Genomic DNA, 23,243 nt, shown 5'->3' with positions numbered 1-23,243 from the left:
GTTCAACTTAGTGTTGTGGTGAAGGGCTGTCTCCCTGTTGGTGCTGTAGAATAAAGACATGAGGATTATAAAGTGTTTATTAAAAACTGTCATCAAAATAAAGTTTGTGCTAAATAAGCATTATGTTTAAGTGTAGGAGACTCATCTACATGAAGCAGTACAGGGTATTATAGGATGTATCTACATTAGACCAGCTCAATGTGGACCGGGCTCCTGCTGAGTTTCTTCTGGAGTCCAGTCCCAGCGCCACACATGGAGCATGTGGTCATAGAATGAGCAGCTAGCTAGCAGACAGGACAGCGAGGAAGCATCCTTGTCCAGGTTGGGGGCTGGAGCTGCAGCAGGGCTGGTGGAGGGTGCTACAATCGCCTCTGGGATGTAATGTCCTGCGTCATCCTCCAGGGAAGTGTCAAAGCTGGCAGTAGGAGACTCATAATGAATCCGTAAGTGTCCTCTGCTCTCTATGAGGCTTTCGTTTGGTTCTGTGGCTGGAGGGGACTGCGGTGCGGGGTCCTCAAGGGACAGCCTGGACCAGTCAGCTCCATAGGCCAAGGAGTTGTGGAGGATGTAGGAGGCAACAACAGGACAAGCTCCTCCACTGCCCTCTGAACAAAGACAAGCAAACAATTCTTAATGCATTCAGAACTAAGCTAGACTTCGGGTTTTTGTGGGTTAGAATAGAAAACTATGTTAGATAATTTTAAAACTTTGTTCCACATGTGACATGTATTCTGTACAATTCAAGTTAAAAAAACTAATTAGTAAAAAAATAAAAAGCAGCAATAACAGTTCCACCCTTAACTAATACTTCCAACACAGTTCAGTTTCACCACACAGTTCTTCTCAAATTTACACTTAACAGCTATCTTAGTTAGCTCAAGGGAGTCAAAGGTGCAGGCCCTAGGCCATTTGTGGCCCTTGGAAGAATATACAGGCCCACGACCACAATTCAAGAATGGGACAAATCTGGTCTCTTAACAGGTGATGCAGGTCGACCTTTTTTTTTTTTGTTACACATTTTAGGGACGAGTTGTTCAATAATGCGAGGACTTTAAAATGCAGACTATGGTAATTCAAATCTTGTTCAAATTAAAATTGTTAGGTAAAATCCTTTTTTCCCTTCTACTAACCACGGTTTTTGCCTTCATTTCATTTTTACAGTAAGTAGGACCACGAACATCCAGTAACTTTTACTCAAAAGCAGACTTGGGCACATCCAGCCCTTAGACCTGGTTAATTACATCATGCGATTTCAGGAATGAGTTTAGTTTATTAAGTGTGTAAGAATAAAACATTTCACTATAAACAATAGAGAGGAGGCCGAGTACCATCATGATCCTACGGGTTTGGTTATTGGCAGGGTGTTCCATGATAAGTGGATCTCTGGATCCAGATTGAACATGACTCAAAGCACTGGAAATCTATGGCAGAGATGGGAGCAGGAGGATAATTCCTAGTGCCATAAACAGACTAAATGTTTGCGTAAAATTTTTCTGCTCTTTGGTTGGCCTCAGATGAATTGGTTGGTTGGTTTAAATCTTCTGGATGTGATAAATTTCTTTCTGTGATGACAAACATTTTCTGTGTAAAACCTTAAAAAAGAAAAGTTAAAACAAACAAAATACAGATTTTATTCTTGTGGAATTCCATTTTTATTTTCTTTTAACTGGAATTTGTAAATCACACAGTTTTGCTCATTTTTAACCATAGAGGCTAATTTTCCTTCCGTTTTCTTTTTCTATTAGAATACTAGAGCTCTTTGGAGAGTTTCACAAACAAATTATGTTTAAAAAAACTTGAGCATCACTGTTTGTTTACATTAAAACAATCAGTCTGCAGATGAGAGCTCAGTTAAAAGCTCAACAGGGATATATTTCAACTACCCTTAATCTTTACATCAGTTAAAAGAGTCCATGATAAATTCACCGGTCAAAATAAATCAGCCGGCCATAACTCTGAACTATCGGGTTTTGCTCATGTGAGCTGCACTGTTTTCATACCTAATGAGTCAGAAAAAGATAACTGTTGTAAAATGAGATAAAAACAATGATTGGAGACATAGCTAAGAATTGGGAGCACTTTTTTCTCCCCTCATACCAACCTAAGACCTGCTGGCAGTGAAGGATATGGAAGTCATTATGCATGCAGGCAGCCAGCAGCAGGTGCTGATGGGTTGGATGCCATTTTAGCCTCCACACCCCGCCACCCACTGTGGTCTCCCCGAGGGGCTGCCGCATGTTCCTGCCATCCCACAGCAACACCTGCTCATCGTAGCTGCCAAAGGACAAGATTGGAGCACAATTACATCATGACCAGATATAACACACACTGCCCAGTAGTACATTTTTCTTTTAAAGATGAAGATACTGACCTGCCTGTAGCCAGGATATGTTCCAGATGAGGGTTGCTGTGAATACTGCACACACCCATTGAGTGCCTTAAACAGAAAAGCCCAGAATTTACCAGCAAGGTTTGCCACAACAGACATCAGTAGTGACAAAACTTTATGCACTGTTACTACCTTTTACTGGTGAAAACAGGGCTTGATGGACCAGCTCTGAGATCCCAGCCTTTGAGTTTGCAGTCATCACCCCCTGGGAAACAAAATACAAATATGAGCAATTACTGGACAGCTATTAGTCAGGCACTCTACAAATCTGGACCTTTTGGAGCAGTAGCAGTAGCCTGTAAGAAGATCCATCTACAGATTACCAAAAGACTTGTAGGGGACACAGCAAACATGTGGAAGAAGGTGCTCTAGTCAGATAGGACAAAAATTGACCTTTTTGACCCTCATTTGAAACTGCTTTGTGTGGCAGAAAACTATCACTGCACATCACCCTAAACACACCATCACACAGTGAAACGTGGTGGTCGCTGCAGGTACAGAGGAGCTAGCTTGAGTTAATGGGAAGATAGATGGCGCTAAATACAAAGCAATCCTGGAAGAAAGTCTGCTACAGGTTGCAAAAGATTGGAAACTGGGGTGGAGGTTCACCTTCCAACAGGACAGCAACCGTAAACATATAGCCAGAGCTACAATGGGATGTGAAAGGTTTAGATCAGGGGTGGCCAACTCCAGTTCTCGAGGCAGGTGTTCTTTAATTTTTAGACGTGTCCTTGGTCCAAAACACCTGAATCATAAAGCTGAACTAGAAAAGTTCGGAAGAAATTTAGACGGGGCCTGCATCTTGATGCGTGCTTCTCGGACCGCAGCTTGCTATTTAAAATTCATTGTCTATGCTATTATCAGTTTAAAAAAATTACTAGTAACTCTGGAAGACTGAGGCTTTTATTTTGAAATTTTCAGTAAGCCTTATTTTAAAAAGCCAACACTGGGTGAGTTTCAACATTAGTGTGAAGCCCAGTCCGGAAATGATCTATGGTTTAAAATGCCAAGGCTTTTATTTTGTAGAGCATGTTTTGTCTTATTTTGAAAGTCCAGCATGGTTGTCCCTTCAGGTCTGGGTTATTTCCATTAGTTAAATAGAACCCGTTTGCTGTTTAAAAATCATTTTCTATGCTCTTGTCAGCTCACAAAAGCCATAACTCTGGAAGACTGAGGCTTTTATTTTGAAAGTTTCAGTAAGCCTTATTTTAAAAGGGCCAACATAGTCCCATTTCCAACACTTGATGAGCTTCAAAAATAGTGTAAAGGCCAGTCCTTCAATGAATCTATAGTTTAAAATGTAAGGGCTTTTATTTTGTAGAGCATGTTTTGTCTTATTTTGAAAATCAAGCATGGTTGTCCTTTCAGGTCTGGGTTATTTCTATTAGTTATATAGAACATGCTTGCTATTCTAAAACCATTGTGTATGTTATTATAAGCTTTAAATAATCATTAGTAAGCATGGAGGGTTGATGAAAGAAATTGCCCTTTAGGGTTAATCACTGTTGTCTGGGTGTTGGAACAGCAGTACATGCTGTTTAAGTATCCCACAGAACATGGCCGCCATGTAGTTGCCTCCTATGAAGATGGTCAAAGGGTTAGGGGTCGGGTCATGTTTAAGCCATAGAAATGACTGAAAATCAATGAAAGTCAATGCAAAGTCCTCAGAAAGATAGTAATCCATGCATGCGTGTGTGTGTGTGTGTCTGTGTGTGAGACACAGAGAGGCAGAAAGAAAGACAGAATCACATCCAGACATATACAGTAGGAGATACACAGAGCTATAAATAGAACAGTGAGGAATGAATCAGCCAATCAGCAAAGAGCATCAGTGTAACTTGACACCTGCTGTTTCTCACTGACGCAGCACCTCACTCTCTGTCTCCCCTGGCCTGGCTTTATAACATGGAGGCGCATGCTCCCGAATGACTGGCCATAACTCTGAAACCGTAGGGGCGATCGATGTCATTCTTGGACCGTTTTTATCAGAACGGACAGGGGAACATTAATATTCATCCTTTATTTTTGAAAATTTAATAATAAAGGCACAACACTGGATGAAAAGAGAGGGAAAATGGAGAAAAAGACAAAAATGCCTGAACATGCTCCCGAACCAAGTCTAATATCTCGGAAACCGTACATGGTATTTGACATTTTTTTAAACTGTGGGCGACAGCTATCCTTCGTCCCCAATCATGGAGATTTTCATAGCTCTATGTCATTCACAGTATAAAATAGGAGGATGGAAATAAATGGTGTCACTCATGGATTACTGGTCAAACTCTCATTGAAAATAAATGGGAGGCCTACAGAATTCCTGTGAGTCTTGGCGATCGAGGGGGTTTTGACAGAAATCTATGAAACCTAGAACAATTTTAAAGTTATTGTGTGAAAGCAGAGGCCCGGCCCTACAAACTGACCGAAAATTGTGACTTTAGAGCGAAATTTGTGGCCGTGAATGCCAGTTAAAAATCATTTTTCCTGAAAAAATCCCCTGTTTCTACACTCTAGTAACTGCCATCTCCACTGTTAGAGTGTGATTTTGTTGCAAACTTTGTGTCGCTTGAAGTCTAATTTTAGAGAAACCGTAGCAGTTATCAACAAACCGTTTTCATTTCTGAAGAGCTGGCGGATTTTTCTACAAACTGAAAGTCAAACTGTGTTTCTAGGTGAAAGTATACAGTAGAGCCTCAAAAACAGTGAATTTTGAGGATTCCTCCGCCCCTGACTCCATTCATTCCTATGGGGATTTTGGGGGGCGGTTTTTCGTTAATTACGTCGCCATGGTAACTCGAAACGCCAATAAAAGTAATAGCACACCTCCCGGGACCGAGCCGGACGTTTTGATATATATATTGTGGGGGTGCACGCTGCGGTTCGGGCCGCATTAAAGTGGATAGGTTTTGACCAGGTGAATCGCAATGCACTGCTCTCCTATGCATTGCTATGGCAGGCCCCAATTACTAAACCCCTGATATATGTTTCAGCAGTCTCTCATAGAAGACAGGGGTTTTTTGTGGACTTCAGGTTTAAGTCAAAAAAGATTTTAAACTCCCTGGTCATGTAAAATACAAACATCTCATCCCTAGAGCAGATGGAGGTTTGATCCCCTTCCATCAAACCTCCACCGTCTGATTCCTGCGAGATGTTTAGTAGCGGTAAATTCCAAACATACTATACCATGGTAACTCGAAACGCCAATTAAAGTAATAGCACACCTCCCGGGACCGAGCCGGACGTTTTGATATATATATTGTGGGGGTGAACGCTGCGGTTCGGGCCGCATTAATCTGGACGGAAGAAAAATAATAAAGAGTCCAGTTTAGAGGTGAATAGTAATAGGTGCCTCCATGCAATGCATGGGGCATTGAATGCATCGCTTCGCAATGCATTCAATGCCTCCTATGCATTGCTATGGCAGGCCCCAATTACTTCAGTATGCACTGAAGTTCTCTAGTCCGGCTAATCATATTATTTGATTCAGGTGTGTTGAAGCAGAGACGCATCTAAAAGTTGCAGGACACTGGCCCTCCAGGACTCAAGTTGCCCTACCCTGGTTTAGATCAAAGCAAGATCATGAGGTGTATTGGCCTAGTCAAAGTCCAGACTAGAATATTGTACACATGCTCTCCATCCAATCAGACTCAGTTTAAGTCAATTTGCAAAATGATGGCAATAAGATACCATCAAAAAGGTGGTTTTATGCAGTTTTGACTGAGGGGGGATGTATACAAAAGACTCTTTTCAGATTAGTTTTCCACAGCTATGTACTACTTTGTGTTAAGTAAAGGGTGATGTTTGGTGATGCTTTTAGGGGAATAAAAAGGGGGAGTTTTTTTAGTTTTGATGTAACCTAACTGAACATGGGTAAAAGATCTGAGTTTTCAGTATTGGATCTTTCAATCAGTGGTCGGAGCCATGGAGGGAAAAATCAGCCCATTTCATAGTTCCATCACTCTGGATGATCTCAATGCCATGCAGATTTCTGCAACAGAACCTTCGGTACCGCTTTTTATGCATAAGTTACTTTGAATCTAAATGACCATAGAAAAGTGCAATAGCAACAGCCATTAGAGGGCTTAACAGACTACGTTGCATAAAGAAATTGTGCTGGGTTATGTTTCTTGTCTGAGGTTTTATCTTGATCTCATTTTACGGCTGCTATGAAATCGAATGATTTTATTTTGGGTTATATTCTGAAAAAATGCAAGTATTGATTTTAATATTTGCAGAACAAATAAAATAATCAGAAGCAGTCAGAATACAATCCTGAGTTGTTTTACCAGAATAAACCAGCTGTGTGTTCCAGTAGGAAAAGGCTGTGATCCAGGCCTCAAAGTCATGAGCTTTCCATTGGGACAGAGCCATCAGAGCTCCTTCAGCCAGGGAGAACACACTGACGCAGCCCGCAGAATCACTGCACACCACCCGTATGTCACTACTGCTGGGCACAGAAGAGAATGCTTGATATGATCTCTGAATATTCAGCACTGTAAATCTGACAAGATTTTTAAGAATAGTAACAACAGCAGGAGTTTGTGTAGCTTACACTACCTGTTCATTCTTCCAGTGGACCAGTCCAAAGACAAGGCCAGCCGCTGTGCTCCAACCTCCAAACTGCACATACCGTTCAGAATGCGCCCACCTTCCTACTGGATACACACATTCATGAGTACAGAAAAGACTGATACATGATAACATATGATTCATTACTTTCCAGCACAGAACTGTTAACAGGTTCTGAATCAGAGAAACAGCGCACTTAAACCCATTAAACAATGGGATTCATCTGAAGCTACATTTCTCACCTGACTATCTAACAGCGTGTAGAGGTGCAGCTCTCCTGTAGCAGCAACCATTCCCAGCAGCGGCCTGCCTGATACAGGAACGTGGCACCTGTCAACATGTAATAACAATGAACACAAAGGAAAGGAAATGATCGTGACTGCATCCTTGCTAGTGAAGCCCAAGTTCTTACCATTTCAGATCTAAAATAGCCGCTGTGTCCAGATGTTGTAGCTCGGTGAGAGGAGGGCTCATCAGACCCCCCCACCGAAACTCAAAAAGGTACAAACGACCAGTTCGGCTGGGCGGGGCATCCTCTCTTCCCCCCTGAAACATGAATGAATACATAAATGACATACAATGGACAGGAGCATGAAACTACACTGTGCGGCATAATTAATTACAACTTAGTTTTACAAGTGGATCAATGGATAACGTGAAAAAGGCTTCGCCAAATTTCTCTAATTTGGTCCAGTACAAATTACTTCCTACAGGTATTTGTTATGCATAGCTTTTTAAGGTGGCACCGCTTCATTTGTCATATTAGGTGAAGACTTCAACATGATTCTTGCACTTCCTTGATTACAGTCTTTTATTAACGGATATGGTGTTTGGTTCAGAAAATTTATTGACCGTCTCTCGGCGAACCACCGTGTGTGGAAGGAGGGAGTAGGCAGAGACCTGCTGCCCGTAATCAGACGGCCAGGATCGGTTCAAACTGAACGGGGGCGCCGCTGAATCCGCGGAGCGCAAATATCCAACATTCAACCTAAAACTAACTTCACCGCGGTGATATGTCTGTGGTGTTTCGCAGTTTTTATGAAGCGGTTTGACCGGGGAGAAGTTAGTTTGAAGTTGGATATTCAAGCTCCGCGGATTCAGCGGCGTCAGCCTCCTATTTGGTCCGGCACGGGCAGGTTGATCTCGCTCCTCCTACACACGGTGGTTCCCTTAGGGTGTATTCACACCAGGAAAGTCCTTTGGTCCACTTGTTTGCTCCGGACCAAAAGTGAACTTTATTTTTTTCATTTGGTGCAGTTTGTTTTCACATTGTACTTTTTGCAAGTGAACTATTACTTGTAAACAACGCCACGCGGGTGATGATCATTGCTCCCATTGGACAGAAATGACGGGGGCGGGACAGACCACAGCCCCGGAAATTGAGGAAAACCGCTGTAGACGTGCTGCGTGCAGCACCTCTGTTCTGCATATTTGTGCTATTATTACAGCTGCAATATTATTGTGAGAGTCAAGAACAGCTCATTCAACACAGACTTTGAGACATTTCATTTATAATTTTGGAACCCCGTCGGAGAATGTGTTGTGAACGCCGACGTTCTCTACGTGCAACAAGCCAGTAGCGTTGCTAAGCAACACACAGCTTATCAGGTATGATTACCTTACAACACAAAGCATTGCTACCGGCTATGGTGGCTTTTTATGTCCAAAGAGACGTACGCTTTATGTAGTTGGTTCGGATCGGGGCCGGTTTGTATTGAGACCACAAGCGAACCGCACCAGAGTCTGTTTGGAAGCGGACCGAGACCATCTCAAAAAGTGGGTCTCGGTCCGGTTGTTTGGTCCGGACCAGGGTTCGCTTGAGTGTATTCACACCTGCACAAAAAGGTCCGGACCAAGGAGGGAAACGAACTCTGGTCCGTTTAAAGTGGACTAAAAGTGGCAAGTGTGAATACACCCTAACACAAAATCAAACTGGAAAAATTTGCATTTCCTGCGAAAATGCAGTGTGAATGCTGAAAGCTGAATTTTTTAGCTGAAAGCTGGCAGAAACAAGCTGAAATGACTGCAGATAATCTGCTGAAATTTAATGAATTAGAAGAAAACAGAAATGCTAAACTCCTTTTCAAAACTGGCAGAAAGTGGCTAAGGTTGACAGCAGAATATCAGCTGAAATCTGATAAATTAGTAGAAATAGCAGAAACAGCAAAGAAAAACTGTCATCTGATCTGTTTAAGCAAGAAGACTATCAGGTACAAAACACCATAACAAGGTGAAGTCATGTCAAAACTACTTGAAAGAGTTGTTGAAATACAGGTCCTTCTCAAAAAATTAGCATATTGTGATAAAGTTAATTATTTTCCATAATGTCATGATGAAAATTTAACATTCATATATTTTAGATTCATTGCACACTAACTGAAATATTTCAGGTCTTTTATTGTCTTAATACGGATGATTTTGGCATACAGCTCATGAAAACCCAAAATTCCTATCTCACAAAATTAGCATATCATTAAAAGGGTCTCTAAACGAGCTATGAACCTAATCATCTGAATCAACGAGTTAACTCTAAACACCTGCAAAAGATTCCTGAGGCCTTTAAAACTCCCAGCCTGGTTCATCACTCAAAACCCCAATCGTGGGTAAGACTGCCGACCTGACTGCTGTCCAGAAGGCCACTATTGACACCCTCAAGCAAGAGGGTAAGACACAGAAAGAAATTTCTGAACGAATAGGCTGTTCCCAGAGTGCTGTATCAAGGCACCTCAGTGGGAAGTCTGTGGGAAGGAAAAAGTGTGGCAGAAAACGCTGCACAACGAGAAGAGGTGACCGGACCCTGAGGAAGATTGTGGAGAAGGGCCGATTCCAGACCTTGGGGGACCTGCGGAAGCAGTGGACTGAGTCTGGAGTAGAAACATCCAGAGCCACCGTGCACAGGCGTGTGCAGGAAATGGTCTACAGGTGCCATATTCCCCAGACTTGGGCTACAGAGAAGCAGCACTGGACTGTTGCTCAGTGGTCCAAAGTACTTTTTTCGGATGAAAGCAAATTCTGCATGTCATTTGGAAATCAAGGTGCCAGAGTCTGGAGGAAGACTGGGGAGAAGGAAATGCCAAAATGCCAGAAGTCCAGTGTCAAGTACCCACAGTCAGTGATGGTCTGGGGTGCCGTGTCAGCTGCTGGTGTTGGTCCACTGTGTTTTATCAAGGGCAGGGTCAATGCAGCTAGCTATCAGGAGATTTTGGAGCACTTCATGCTTCCATCTGCTGAAAAGCTTTATGGAGATGAAGATTTCATTTTTCAGCATGACCTGGCACCTGCTCACAGTGCCAAAACCACTGGTAAATGGTTTACTGACCATGGTATCACTGTGCTCAATTGGCCTGCCAACTCTTCTGACCTGAACCCCAATGAAGAATCTGTGGGATATTGTGAAGAGAACGTTGAGAGACTCAAGACCCAACACTCTGGATGAGCTAAAGGCCGCTATCGAAGCATCCTGGGCCTCCATAAGACCTCAGCAGTGCCACAGGCTGATTGCCTCCATGCCACGCCGCATTGAAGCAGTCATTTCTGCAAAAGGATTCCCGACCAAGTATTGAGTGCATAACTGTACATGATTATTTGAAGGTTGACGTTTTTTGTATTAAAAACACTTTTCTTTTATTGGTCGGATGAAATATGCTAATTTTGTGAGATAGGAATTTTGGGTTTTCATGAGCTGTATGCCAAAATCATCCGTATTAAGACAATGAAAGACCTGAAATATTTCAGTTAGTGTGCAATGAATCTAAAATATATGAATGTTAAATTTTCATCATTACATTATAGAAAATAATGAACTTTATCACAATATGCTAATTTTTTGAGAAGGACCTGTACAAGAACTGACAAAAAGGCGAGTTTGGACTTGGTTCCGATACTGGGTTCCTAACCGGTTCTGATGAAGAATTCCTCCTGGTTCTGATGAGTTTGGGTCTGGTTCTGACGGAGATGTGTTCCTGGATCTGATGGAGTTTGGACCTGGTTCTGATGGAGGGTTCCTAACTGGTTCTGATGAAGAATTCCTCTTGGTTCTGATGGAGTTTGGGTCTGGTTCTGATGAATGTTTGGACATGGCTCTGGTGGAGTTTTCTTCCTGCTTCTGAAAGTTGACCTGGTTCTGATAGACCATGGACCTGGTTCAAATGAAGATTTATACATGGTTCTGATATTTATTTCTTGCTCTAAAGGATGTTTTTTTCCTGGTTCTGATAGTTTCCATCTGATTCTGATGGATTTTGGACAAGGTTCTGATGGAGGTTTTCTAACTGGTTCTGATGGAGATTTCCTCTTGGTTCTGATGGAGTTTGGGTCTGGTTCGGACAGAGATTTGTTCCAGGTTCTGATGTGCTAACAGCCTATATGCAAAAGTGTATGAAAATGTCTTAAATTTAATCACTGTTTAAGTACTCAACACAAAATGGCCACCAGTAGTTGCCTCCTATGGAGATGGTCAAAGGGTTAGGGGTCGGGTCAGGTTTAGGCCATAGAAATGAATGAAAATGAATGGAAGTCAATGCAAAGTCCTCAAATACAGGTCCTTCTCAAAATATTAGCATATTGTGATAAAGTTCATTATTTTCCATAATGTCATGATGAAAATTTAACATTCATATATTTTAGATTCATTGCACACTAACTGAAATATTTCAGGTCTTTTATTGTCTTAATACGGATGATTGTGGCATACAGCTCATGAAAACCCAAAATTCCTATCTCACAAAATTAGCATATCATTAAAAGGGTCTCTAAATGAGCTATGAACCTAATCATCTGAATCAATGAGTTAACTCTAAACACCTGCAAAAGATTCCTGAGGCCTTTAAAACTCCCAGCCTGGTTTATCACTCAAAACACCAATCATGGGTAAGACTGCCGACCTGACTGCTGTCCAGAAGGCCACTATTGACACCCTCAAGCAAGAGGGTAAGACACAGAAAGAAATTTCTGAACGAATAGGCTGTTCCCAGAGTGCTGTATCAAGGCACCTCAGTTGGAAGTCTGTGGGAAGGAAAAAGTGTGGCAGAAAACGCTGCACAACGAGAAGAGGTTACCGGACCCTGAGGAAGATTGTGGAGAAGGGCCGATTCCAGACCTTGGGGGACCTGCGGAAGCAGTGGACTGAGTCTGGAGTAGAAACATCCAGAGCCACCGTGCACAGGCGTGTACAGGAAATGGGCTACAGGTGCCGCATTCCCCAGACCTGGGCTACAGAGAAGCAGCACTGGACTGTTGCTCAGTGGTCCAAAGTACTTTTTTCGGATGAAAGCAAATTCTGCATGTCATTCGGAAATCAAGGTGCCAGAGTCTGGAGGAAGACTGGGAAGAAGGAAATGCCAAAATGCCAGAAGTCCAGTGTCAAGTACCCACAGTCAGTGATGGTCTGGGGTGCCGTGTCAGCTGCTGGTGTTGGTCCACTGTGTTTTATAAAGGGCAGGGTCAATGCAGCTAGCTATCAGGAGATTTTGGAGCACTTCATGCTTCCATCTGCTGAAAAGCTTTATGGAGATGAAGATTTCATTTTTCAGCACGACCTGGCACCTGCTCACAGTGCCAAAACCACTGGTAAATGGTTTACTGACCATGGTATCACTGTGCTCAATTGGCCTGCCAACTCTCCTGACCTGAACCCCATAGAGAATCTGTGGGATATTGTGAAGAGAACGTTGAGAGACTCAAGACCCAACACTCTGGATGAGCTAAAGGCTGCTATCAAAGCATCCTGGGCCTCCATAAGACCTCAGCAGTGCCATAGGCTGATTGCCTCCATGCCACACCGCATTGAAGCAGTCATTTCTGCAAAAGGATTCCCGACCAAGTATTGAGTGCATAACTGTACATGATTATTTGAAGGTTGACGTTTTTTGTATTAAAAACACTTTTCTTTTATTGGTCGGATGAAATATGCTAATTTTGTGAGATAGGAATTTTGGGTTTTCATGAGCTGTATGCCAAAATCATCCGTATTAAGACAATAAAAGACCTGAAATATTTCAGTTAGTGTGCAATGAATCTAAAATATATGAATGTTAAATTTTCATCATGACATTATGGAAAATAATGAACTTTATCACAATATGCTAATATTTTGAGAAGGACCTGTAGATAGTAATCCATGGATGTGTGTGTGTGTGTGTCTGAGTAGGAGACAGGGAGAGAAGAAAGGCAGAGTCACATACAGACATATACAGTGGAAGATACACAGAGCTATAAATAGAACAGTGAGGAGTGAATCAGCCAATCAGCAAAGAGTGTCAGTGTAACTTGACACCTACAGCTTTTCTAACGCAGCACCTCACTATTGTCTCCACGTGGCCTGGGCTTTTAACATGGAGGCGCATGCTCCCGAACTACCGCCCATGATTCGGAAACCGTAAGGGCTATCGACGTCATTCTTGGACTGTTTTTCTCAGAACGGACAGGGGAACGAGAATATCAATCTTTTTTTATTGAAAATATAATATTAAAGTCACTACACTAGGTGAAATGAAAGGGAACAATGAAGAAAAACACAAAAATGCCTGAACATGCTCTCGAACAACATTTAAACGCGAAAACTATAAGGGCTAGTAGCGATTGCTCTAAGACCGCAAGGGAAGCTCAGCTTCCCCTAAAATGTAAAAAAATAAGTGATAAAATATATACTGTTGGGTGTACATGTCATTGACTAAATATGCGCTACAACGCTTCTTATCACTGGTAACGACGTGGCTTTCCTCTCACTCATTCCCGCAGCTTCACAGTGCTTTAAACAGTGAGTTCAATAGCGAAGCAAAAATGCTGGGCTTTGTCCCACCCATCGGACGCTCAGCGTTTCTGAGGGTCTATGGGGCAGTGGGCTGGCCTCGACTGGCTCGGACGCTCAGCTTCTGCATGATGATTGGATGATCTGTCTGAGGCTGAATCCTTTTGATTGACAGCAAAATGAGCGAATCAGCAATCTTGAAATTGAGCTTCCCTGTCTTGAAAGACCAGCATCCGCCACTGATAAGGGCTATCAATTTGATTCATGCACCGAATGAATCAGTAGGCCTTGCTGGACAATCATGGAGCTTCTCAAGTTTCTACAAAAGTCTGTCTGGGAGGTGTGACCCTGTGAAAAAGTGGATCATTTTAAGCATTTTTTACCTGAGTTAAAATGGATTTTTCACTCGCAAACAAACCTCTTTCACAAGGAAACGACAAAAGGTATCCAAAACATTTTGGACCATAGGTATAAGCAGACATCGGTGAACTATCCTGGTATTTTTTCGTGTGTCTACATAGTTTTTTATGACAAAACGATAAAAGGTATCAAAAAAATTCCTTCACTGTGAGCGCCAGCAAGGTCTGAAGAAAAATCTGCACAAGGCTCATGTCTCTACCTCAAACGGTTTACGAGAGGCGGCGATTCGAAAACATGTGAGTTTAATGATTTTTTTGCTCTGACTTTTTCTGAATGCCTACAGCATTCACACTAATGAAAAGAAACAGCATCTCAGTAGTGTGAATGCCTACAGCATTCACACAATCATCCAAATAGACTGGAAGAAGGAGGCACATCCATTGTTTTCTGATTTAAATGCATTTCCTTTTTTTTTTTATTCACTATTTTTCTTCAATAGCTTGCCGTTCATGTGACCAATTGACACAAAATCAATCATAAATCATCCAAATAGACTGGAAAAAGGAGGCACAATCATTGTTTTCTGATTAAACCGCATTTGTCTATTTTTGTGAATTTTTAATATTAAAATTCATTTTTCTTCAATAGCTTCCAGGTCATGTGACCCACTGACACAAAATCTGTTTGAAATTGTTCTACTACACTGGATAGATGAGGCACACTATCTGATTTTAATGTGTTTTCTATTTTTTTATACATTTCTTTCATTACAAATCATGTTTTTTTCTTTCAATAGTTTTTAGGTCACGTAACCCAGTGGTACAGAACTACTGTTAATTCTATTAGACTGAATAAATGAGACACTTTTCTTTTTATCTGATTTAATTGCATTTTCTATTTTTTGTCAATAGCTTTGAGGTAACATGCCTTTCACAAAACTAATATCAAATCATTCTACTAAACATGACAGAAGAAGCCTCTGACTGAAGACACTCTGTTGTTGTAGGACAGTCTCATTAAGAGGATGCTCAGGGTTCTCCATAATGTTCCTCATTTTATGAATAATCCTTCTTTGCACAATGATCTCCAGAGGAGTCCCCAGAACAGAGCCAGCTTTCTAGATCAGCTTGTTGAGCTTTTTTAAGTCCCTGGTTCTGATGCTGCTACCCCAGCAGATGATGGCAGAAGAGCTCACACTCTCCACAACAGACTTATAGAAGATATGCAGCATCTTGCTGCAAACACCAAAGGACCTAAGCTTCCTCAAGAAGTACAGTCTGCTCTGTCCCTTCTTGTAGACGGCTTCACAGTTGCATCTCCACTCCAGTCTGTTGTCCAGGTGAACACCGAGGTACTAGTACTCTTCCACCACCTCCACGTCTTCTCCCATGATGGAAGAATAATGTCTGATCTATTCCTGTTTCTCTTCAAATCTACAATCGGACACGGCGCTGAGGATGTAGGGGTTAAGCGTGCGACCATATACAGAGACTACAGTCCTCGAAGCGGCCGTCCTGGGTTCGGGTCAAAGATCCGGCGACATTTGCCGAACATCTCCCCCTCTCTCCTCTCTGCCTACTGTCAAAAAAACAAAAGGCCACTAGTGCCAAAAAAATCTTTTTAAAAATCTACAATCATCTCCTTTGTTTTATTCACCTTCAAGATGAGATGATTGTTTCCACACCATGCCACAAAACGGTCCACCACCTTCCTGTACTCATCTCCTTATCCATCTCTGATCCACCCCACGACTGCGGAATCATCTGAGTATTTCTGCAGATGACAGGAGTCTGTCTTGTACTGGAAGTCTGAGGTGTACAGAGTGAAGAGGAATGGTGAGAGTACAGTCCCCTGTGGTGCTCCTGTGCTGCTGACTACCTGGTTAGACTCACAACCCTTCAGTCTCACAAACTGTGGTCTGTTTGTCAGGTAGTCTTTGATCCAGGAGATTGTTGAGGCCTCCACCTGAGTCTTCTGGAGTTTCTGACAAAGCAAATCAGGTTAGATTGTATTAAATGCACTGGAGAAATCAAAGAACATGATCCTCACAGTGCTACTGGCTTTGTCCAGATGACAGTGGGTTTGTTGAAGCAGGCTTATGATGGCATCTTCAACTCCAACTCCACAACGATAAGCAAACTGAAGGGGGTCCTGATAGTTTATTGTTTGCTTACTCAGGTGGGCCAACAGGAGTCTCCCTAGGACCTTTATGATGTGGGATGTCAGGGCAACAGGTCTATAGTCATTGAGGACTGATGGGTGAGTTTTCTTTGGTACCGGAACAAGACAGGAGGTCTTCCACAACACCGGAACCTTCTTCTGGGCCAGGCTAAGGTTGAAGAGGTGCTGCAGAATCCCAGAGCTGCTCTGCACAGGCCTTCAGGACTCTAGGGCCGACACAACCTGGACCTGCAGCCTTATTCTGGTTCAGTCTCTCCAGTTGTTTTTTTTACCTGACTTCTTGAGACACACCGGTGGAAGGGGGAGGCAAAGGAAGCATCAGCATCTTCTGATGTGGTTGAAGGCAAACATGTAGAAGCAAAAGGGTCTATGGCTGAGGTGGAAGATAAAAAATGTGTTGACTGGTGGGAGCTAAACACATATGCAGGCCACACTATTCAGGTTTTGCTTAGTTTAACAGCAGCAAACAAAGTGTTTTTATCGTTGAACTTTGTTTTGGTCATCACATAAAACTCCACTAAAATGCATTGTAATGTGTGGTTTCACAGCATTAAGGCAGATAAACATGTAATAAGTATGAATAGTTTTTTCAGTGCAAGTTGTGTTACTTAATAAAGAGAAAATATATTGAAATATGTGGTTGTACAGCATCACTTGTGGAACAACCTATGGGGTATGAATACTTCTACCAGTGTTTAAAGAATGACAACTAGACTAAAAAGGGTGGTGAAACATTCTTTAAATGTTTTCAAACCACTTAGAGGTTTCCACATTTTAAAGACGTGTCACCATAATTAGCAGCCTCCATCATTAGTAAACGGGAGAAGTTTGAAACCACCAGGACTCTTCCCAGAACTGGACGGTTATCTAAACTGAACTATCAGAGGAGAAGAGCCTTAGTCAGGGAGGTGACCAAGAACCCCATGGTCACTCTGTCAGAGCTCCAGCATTCCTCTGTGGCGAGAGAACCTTCCAGGAGGACAACCATCTCTGCAGCAACTCACCAATCAGGTCTATATGGTAGAGTAGCCAGATGAAAGCTACTCCTTAATAAAAAGGCTTATGGCAGCCTGTCTGGAGTTTGCCAAAAGGCATCTGAAGGACTCTCAGACCATGAGAAACAAAATTATCTGGTCTGATTACACAAAGATTCGTCACGTTTGGAGGAGACCAGGCACCGCTCATCACCAGGCCAATACCATCCCTACAGTAAAGCATGGTGGTGGCAGCATCATTCTATGGGGATGTTTTTCAAAGCAGAAACTAACAGACTTGTCAGGATAGAGGGAAAGATGAATGCAGCAATGTACAGAGACATCCTGGATGAAAACCTTCTCCAGGGCATTTCTGACCTCAGACTGGAGCTACGGTTCATTTTTCAGCAGGACAATGGCCTGAAGTCCACAGCCAAGATCTCGGAACCACCCTGTAAATGTCCTGGAGTGGCCCAACCAGAGTACAGATTTGAATCTGATGGAACATCCAGAGAGATCTGAAAATAGCTGTGCACAGACCTCTCTCATCCAACCTGATGGAGCTTGAGATGTTGTGCAAAGAAGAATGGGCCAAACTGGTGAGCTAAGCTTGTGGCATCATATTCAAAAGGCTCGATGCTTTAACTGCTGCCAAAGGTTGAGTCAAAAAAATGTTAAGCAAAGGCCGCAAATACTTACGGAAATATGATTTCTTTTCAAGATTTAATAAATTTGCAACAATCTCAAACCAACTTCTTCCAGATTGTCATAATGGGGTGTTGTGTGTAGAATTTTGATGAAAGAGATTAAATTGATACCATTTAAGGCTGTAACAGAACTAAATGTGGAAAAAGTGCAGCACTGTACTTTGTGGATGCGCTGTATGTCATTTATTTTAGTGACAAGTACACCTTCTAAAAGAGAGGTATTATTAAAACTCTTCACTAATGGATTTAGTGAACCGCTACCTTAACGTGGTGGAGGGGTTTGAGTGCTCAAATGATCCTAGAGGCTATGTTGTCTGGGGCCTAAATGCCCTTGGTAGGGTCTCCCATGGCAAACAGGCTCTAGGTGATGGGTCAGACAAAGAGTAGTTCAAGAATCCCTCATGAGGACCAAATTATCGAGGCACGTGACGTCGCCCGGTACAGCGGAGCCGGGGTCCCAACCTGGAGCTAGGCCCGGGGTTCGGGACTCGTCGGAGAGCACAAGGTGGCCGGGTTGCTCCTCGTTGGACCCGGCCGGGCCAAGCCCGAACGAGAGACGCAAGGCCATCCCCCAGTGGGCCCACCACCTGCAGGGGGAACCGTGAGGGACAGGTGCAAAGAGGATTGGGTGGCGGACGAAGGTGGCGGACGAAGGTGGAGACCTCAGCGGCCCGATCCCCGGATGCTTAGGCTGGCTCTAGGGACGTGGAATGTCACCTCGCTGGGGGGGAAGGAGCCTGAGCTTGTGCGGGAGGTCGAGAGATATCGACTAGAAATAGTCGGGCTCGCCTCCACGCACAGCGTGGGCTCTGGAACCCATCTCCTTGAGAGGGGTTGGACTCTCTTCTACTCTGGAGTGGCCAGCGGGGAGAGGCGGCGGGCTGGTATGGGTTTGCTTGTTGCCCCCCAGCTCAGCCGTCTCGTGTTGGGGTTTACCCCAGTGGATGAGAGGGTCGTATCCCTGCGCCTTCGGGTTGGGGAGAGGTCTCTGACTATCATTTCGGCCTATGGGCCGAATGGTAATGTGGAGTACCCGGCCTTCTTGGCGTCCCTGTCGGGGGTGCTGGATAGTGCCCCTCCCGGGGACTCCATTATTCTGCTAGGGGACTTCAACGCCCACGTGGGGAACGACAGTGACACCGAAAGAACGAGATCCCGGATACAAGCGGCTGAAATGAGCTTCCTCCGTAGGGTGGCCGGGCACTCCCTTAGAGATAGGGCGAGGAGCTCAGCCATCCGGGAGGGGCTCGGAGTAGAGCCGCTGCTCCTCCACATCGAGAGGAGCCAGTTGAGGTGGCTCGGGCATCTATACCGGATGCCTCCTGGACGACTTCCTCGGGAGGTGTTCCAGGCACGTCCCACCGGGAGGAGGCCCAGGGGACGCTGGAGGGACTATGTGTCTCGGCTGGCCTGGAACGCCTTGGGCTCCCCCTGGAGGAGGTGTCTGGGGAGAGGGACGTCTGGGCGTCTCTGCTGAGTCTGCTGCCCCCGCGACCCGGTCCCGGATAAGCGGAAGACGACGAGACGAGACTAATGGATTACTGGTTTATATGGCTGATTTGTTGATTTCCAGTCATGTTTAACTCAGTGCTGATGTGTGAGAGTTCTACTTTTTACATTGGTACAATATCACAATAAACAAACATATATATTACCTTTGGTTAACTGTGAGGAGGAAACTGTTCTGTCACCAAACAGAATCACACCAGCTGTGGAGGGATTTAGGAGGTAACTGGCGTCCACCTCTCCCGATGGATGGACAGCCACATTAAACTGGCTTGCAATATTCTGCATAAGCAACATAATAATTTATAAATATTTAAAGTGGCTAAAACTGTGTTTGCCAGCAAATCTGAACATTTGTTGATATCAGTTTTAAAATGATGAAGTAAATGTTGACAAATAAGTGAAAGATGAACTTAAAAAATACAATCACACACATACCTCTCCTGTCAACTGCTGATGTGGACAGAAGGAGCATAGCTCTGAATGATGGACGAACGCTTCGATCCTTTATTTTTGAAGGAACATCTGTGCCCCTCTTTTTCCAAAGTAAGGTTAACTCACAATCAGATATACCAAGAAACTGGTTCATGCATTAACGACTTATACAGTAAAGCTGGACAGTTTCAAAAAAGCAGGTGTGATTTGCTAAAATGAATGTTTTATATTTGACTGTAGCTTGTAAGCTTAGAGAATTACCTTGCAACTGATCACAGTATGTATTATAATCCTATGTTTAATCAAAATGATCAATTGTGATTACAAAAATTCTTAAAAAACAAGTGTCTCATCTATTCTGTGTAGTAGAGTGATTTCACATTAGTTTTGTATCATTGGGTCAAGTGACCTAAAAGCTATTGAAAAAAATCATGATTTTGATGAAAGAAATGTATAAAAAATAGAAAATTTATTAAAATCAGACTTAAAAAAATTTGTGTGCCTCGTCTATCCAGTGTAGTAGAACAATTTCAAACAGATTTGTGTCCTTGGGTCACATGACCTGGAAGCTATTGAAGAAAAATCACAATTTGTGACCAAAAAAACCCTAAAAATGTAAAGACTTAAAGGGAATAAAAAATAGTGTGCCTCATTTATGTAGTCATGTAGCATGATTTACCATTGATTTTGTTTCAGTTGGTCACAAGACAAGGAATGCATTTATTTTTATTTCCCAAGAGTGTTTGGTTCGGAAACTTATTGACGGTCCCATGAACCACCGCGCGTCAGAAGAGGGAGCAACAGAGAGCAGCTAGCCGAAATCTGAGTTCCTGAATCAGATCAAGCGTGAGCTTGAATATCCAATATCTAACTTCACCGCGGTAGCCGTTTGTCGTTTAATGTGCTCACACAGGGATCCATTACATATACAGGTCCTTCTCAAAATATTAGCATATTGTGATAAAGTTCATTATTTTCCATAATGTAATGATGAAAATTTAACATTCATATATTTTAGATTCATTGCACACTAACTGAAATATTTCAGGTCTTTTATTGTCTTAATACGGATGATTTTGGCAAACAGCTCATGAAAACCCAAAATTCCTATCTCACAAAATTAGCATATTTCATCTGACCAATAAAAGAAAAGTGTTTTTAATACAAAAAACGTCAACCTTCAAATAATCATGTACAGTTATGCACTCAATACTTGGTCGGGAATCCTTTTGCAGAAATGACTGCTTCAATGCGGCGTGGCATAGAGGCAATCAGCCTGTGGCACTGCTGAGGTCTTATGGAGGCCCAGGATGCTTTGATAGCAGCCTTTAGCTCATCCAGAGTGTTGGGTCTTGAGTCTCTCAACGTTCTCTTCACAATATCCCACAGATTCTCTACGGGGTTCAGGTCAGGAGAGTTGGCAGGCCAATTGAGCACAGTGATACCATGGTCAGTAAACCATTTACCAGTGGTTTTGGCACTGTGAGCAGGTGCCAGGTCGTGCTGAAAAATGAAATCTTCATCTCCATAAAGCTTTTCAGCAGATGGAAGCATGAAGTGCTCCAAAATCTCCTGATAGCTAGCTGCATTGACCCTGCCCTTGATAAAACACAGTGGACCAACACCAGCAGCTGACACGGCACCCCAGACCATCACTGACTGTGGGTACTTGACACTGGACTTCTGGCATTTTCTTCTCCCCAGTCTTCCTCCAGACTCTGGCACCTTGATTTCCGAATGACATGCAGAATTTGCTTTCATCCGAAAAAAAAAAACTTTGGACCACTGAGCAACAGTCCAGTGCTGCTTCTCTGTAGTCCAGGTCAGGCACTTCTGCCGCTGTTTCTGGTTCAAAAGTGGCTTGACCTGGGGAATGCGGCACCTGTAGCCCATTTCCTGCACACGCCTGTGCACGGTGGCTCTGGATGTTTCTACACCAGACTCGGTCCACTGCTTCCGCAGTTCCCCCAAGGTCTGGAATCGGCCCTTCTCCAAAATCTTCCTCAGGGTCCGGTCACCTCTTCTCGTTGTGCAGCGTTTTCTGCCACACTTTTTCCTTCCCACAGATTTCCCACTGAGGTGCCTTGATACAGCACTCTGGGAACAGCCTATTCGTTCAAAAATTTCTTTCTGTGTCTTACTCTCTTGCTTGAGGGTGTCAATAGTGGCCTTCTGGACAGCAGTCAGGTCGGCAGTCTTACCCATGATTGAGGTTTTGAGTGATGAACCAGGCTGGGAGTTTTAAAGGCCTCAGGAATCTTTTGCAGGTGTTTAGAGTTAACTCGTTGATTCAGATGATTAGGTTCATAGATCGTTTAGAGACCCTTTTAATGATATGCTAATTTTGTGAGATAGGAATTTTGGGTTTTCATGAGCAGTATGCCAAAATCATCCGTATTAAGACAATAAAAGACCTGAAATATTTCAGTTAGTGTGCAATGAATCTAAAATATATGAATGTTAAATTTTCATCATGACATTATGGAAAATAATGAACTTTATCACAATATGCTAATATTTTGAGAAGGACCTGTAGGTCGACTCTAGACTAATTAGGAGACTTCTGAATGCAATTGGATGCAATACATTTTATCTAAGGGGCATCAGTGTAAAAAGGGGCCAAGTACATATGCACACCTTGCTTTTCAAATAGGTATTTCCTTCGTTACATTTCACCATCATACGTTACTTTGTGTATCTAACACAAAAGTCCCAATAAAATACGTGTGGAAAAATTCCAAGGGGTCAACCTCCATTTCTTTCTTGTGACCAAAAGCTGTCAATTTCCCGACTTTATTATTAAACTACAAACCACTCAACATTAAATCGCAAAGCTTTTATTAAAACATAAAATGGCGCTGGGTAGTGTTGGTCTGCATTTCTGGTTGACTCCTATTTAATCTCACCGCTTTGTGCAGCTGGTAAGTCCCACATGCTAGGATGTCATGGCTGGAGGATAGCGGACACCACTCCACTGTATCCGCACTCAGCTCCGTATCAAACACCTGCAGACTGCGGGTCCTCGACTTCCAAGCCATGGTCGCCAGGTCTGCATAACGTTACTGTGTTGTTTGGGAGGCAGCTACAAAGTAACAATAAAACAACAACAGTACTCAAGCTTTAGTTAGTAGTATGTTTTATCCCAAGCTAACTCCCGTTAGGCTAACTCAGATGACGGACGGCGTGTTTACAACAGGCAGCCTGGACTTACCTTGTTGCTCTCAAGGAAGGCGGTGTGTGGACATAGGGAGTATATTTGCTAATTCATCTCAACACTAGTTAGCTATAAGAAAGAGCTGCAACAAAACTGCCAGCCAGAGCAGAGTGTTGCATTTAACGTCAGAACTTCTTCTGATATTGGCAAAGCAACTGAAGGA

At 43.1% G+C, this 23,243-nt stretch overlaps 1 protein-coding gene across 3 annotated transcripts; it reads right to left on the bottom strand.

Annotated features, from left to right (window-relative positions):
* Positions 1 to 63: 63 nt before the first annotated feature.
* Positions 64 to 23,243, bottom strand: dph7 (diphthamide biosynthesis 7). Of its 3 annotated transcripts, none has more exons than XM_047382196.1 (10): positions 23,078 to 23,243; positions 22,773 to 22,948; positions 7,368 to 7,501; positions 7,198 to 7,285; positions 6,944 to 7,038; positions 6,673 to 6,833; positions 2,522 to 2,594; positions 2,372 to 2,437; positions 2,102 to 2,274; positions 64 to 605 (listed from the first exon to the last, which is right to left on the bottom strand). In XM_047382196.1, the coding sequence occupies exons 2-10, from the start codon at positions 22,902 to 22,904 to the stop codon at positions 196 to 198; spliced, it is 1,332 nt and encodes a 443-aa protein (XP_047238152.1). In that variant the 5' UTR covers positions 22,905 to 22,948; positions 23,078 to 23,243; the 3' UTR covers positions 64 to 195. The 3 variants fall into 3 exon arrangements, with proteins under 3 accessions (XP_047238152.1, XP_047238153.1, XP_047238155.1); XM_047382197.1 differs by having other exon boundaries at positions 6,673 to 6,830; positions 23,078 to 23,240; XM_047382199.1 differs by lacking the exons at positions 22,773 to 22,948; positions 23,078 to 23,243 and adding an exon at positions 19,581 to 20,804.

Source organism: Girardinichthys multiradiatus, chromosome 12 (genome assembly GCF_021462225.1).
Source record: "Girardinichthys multiradiatus isolate DD_20200921_A chromosome 12, DD_fGirMul_XY1, whole genome shotgun sequence".
Taxonomy (NCBI): Eukaryota; Metazoa; Chordata; class Actinopteri; order Cyprinodontiformes; family Goodeidae; genus Girardinichthys; species Girardinichthys multiradiatus.
The sequence above is the reverse complement of the archived record's forward strand: the minus strand, read 5'-3'. Positions and strand labels throughout refer to the sequence as shown.

Bases quoted from the DNA above. Each gene is read 5' to 3' on its own strand.
- dph7 (XM_047382196.1), bottom strand. From the start codon at position 22,904: ATGGCTTGGAAGTCGAGGACCCGCAGTCTGCAGGTGTTTGATACGGAG. The intron at 7,286-7,367 runs GTAAGAACTTGG...ACATGTTGACAG, and splicing joins GCTATTTTAGATCTGAAATG to GTGCCACGTTCCTGTATCAG. The intron at 2,595-6,672 runs GTAAAACAACTC...TTTGTTTCCCAG, and splicing joins CACACAGCTGGTTTATTCTG to GGGGTGATGACTGCAAACTC.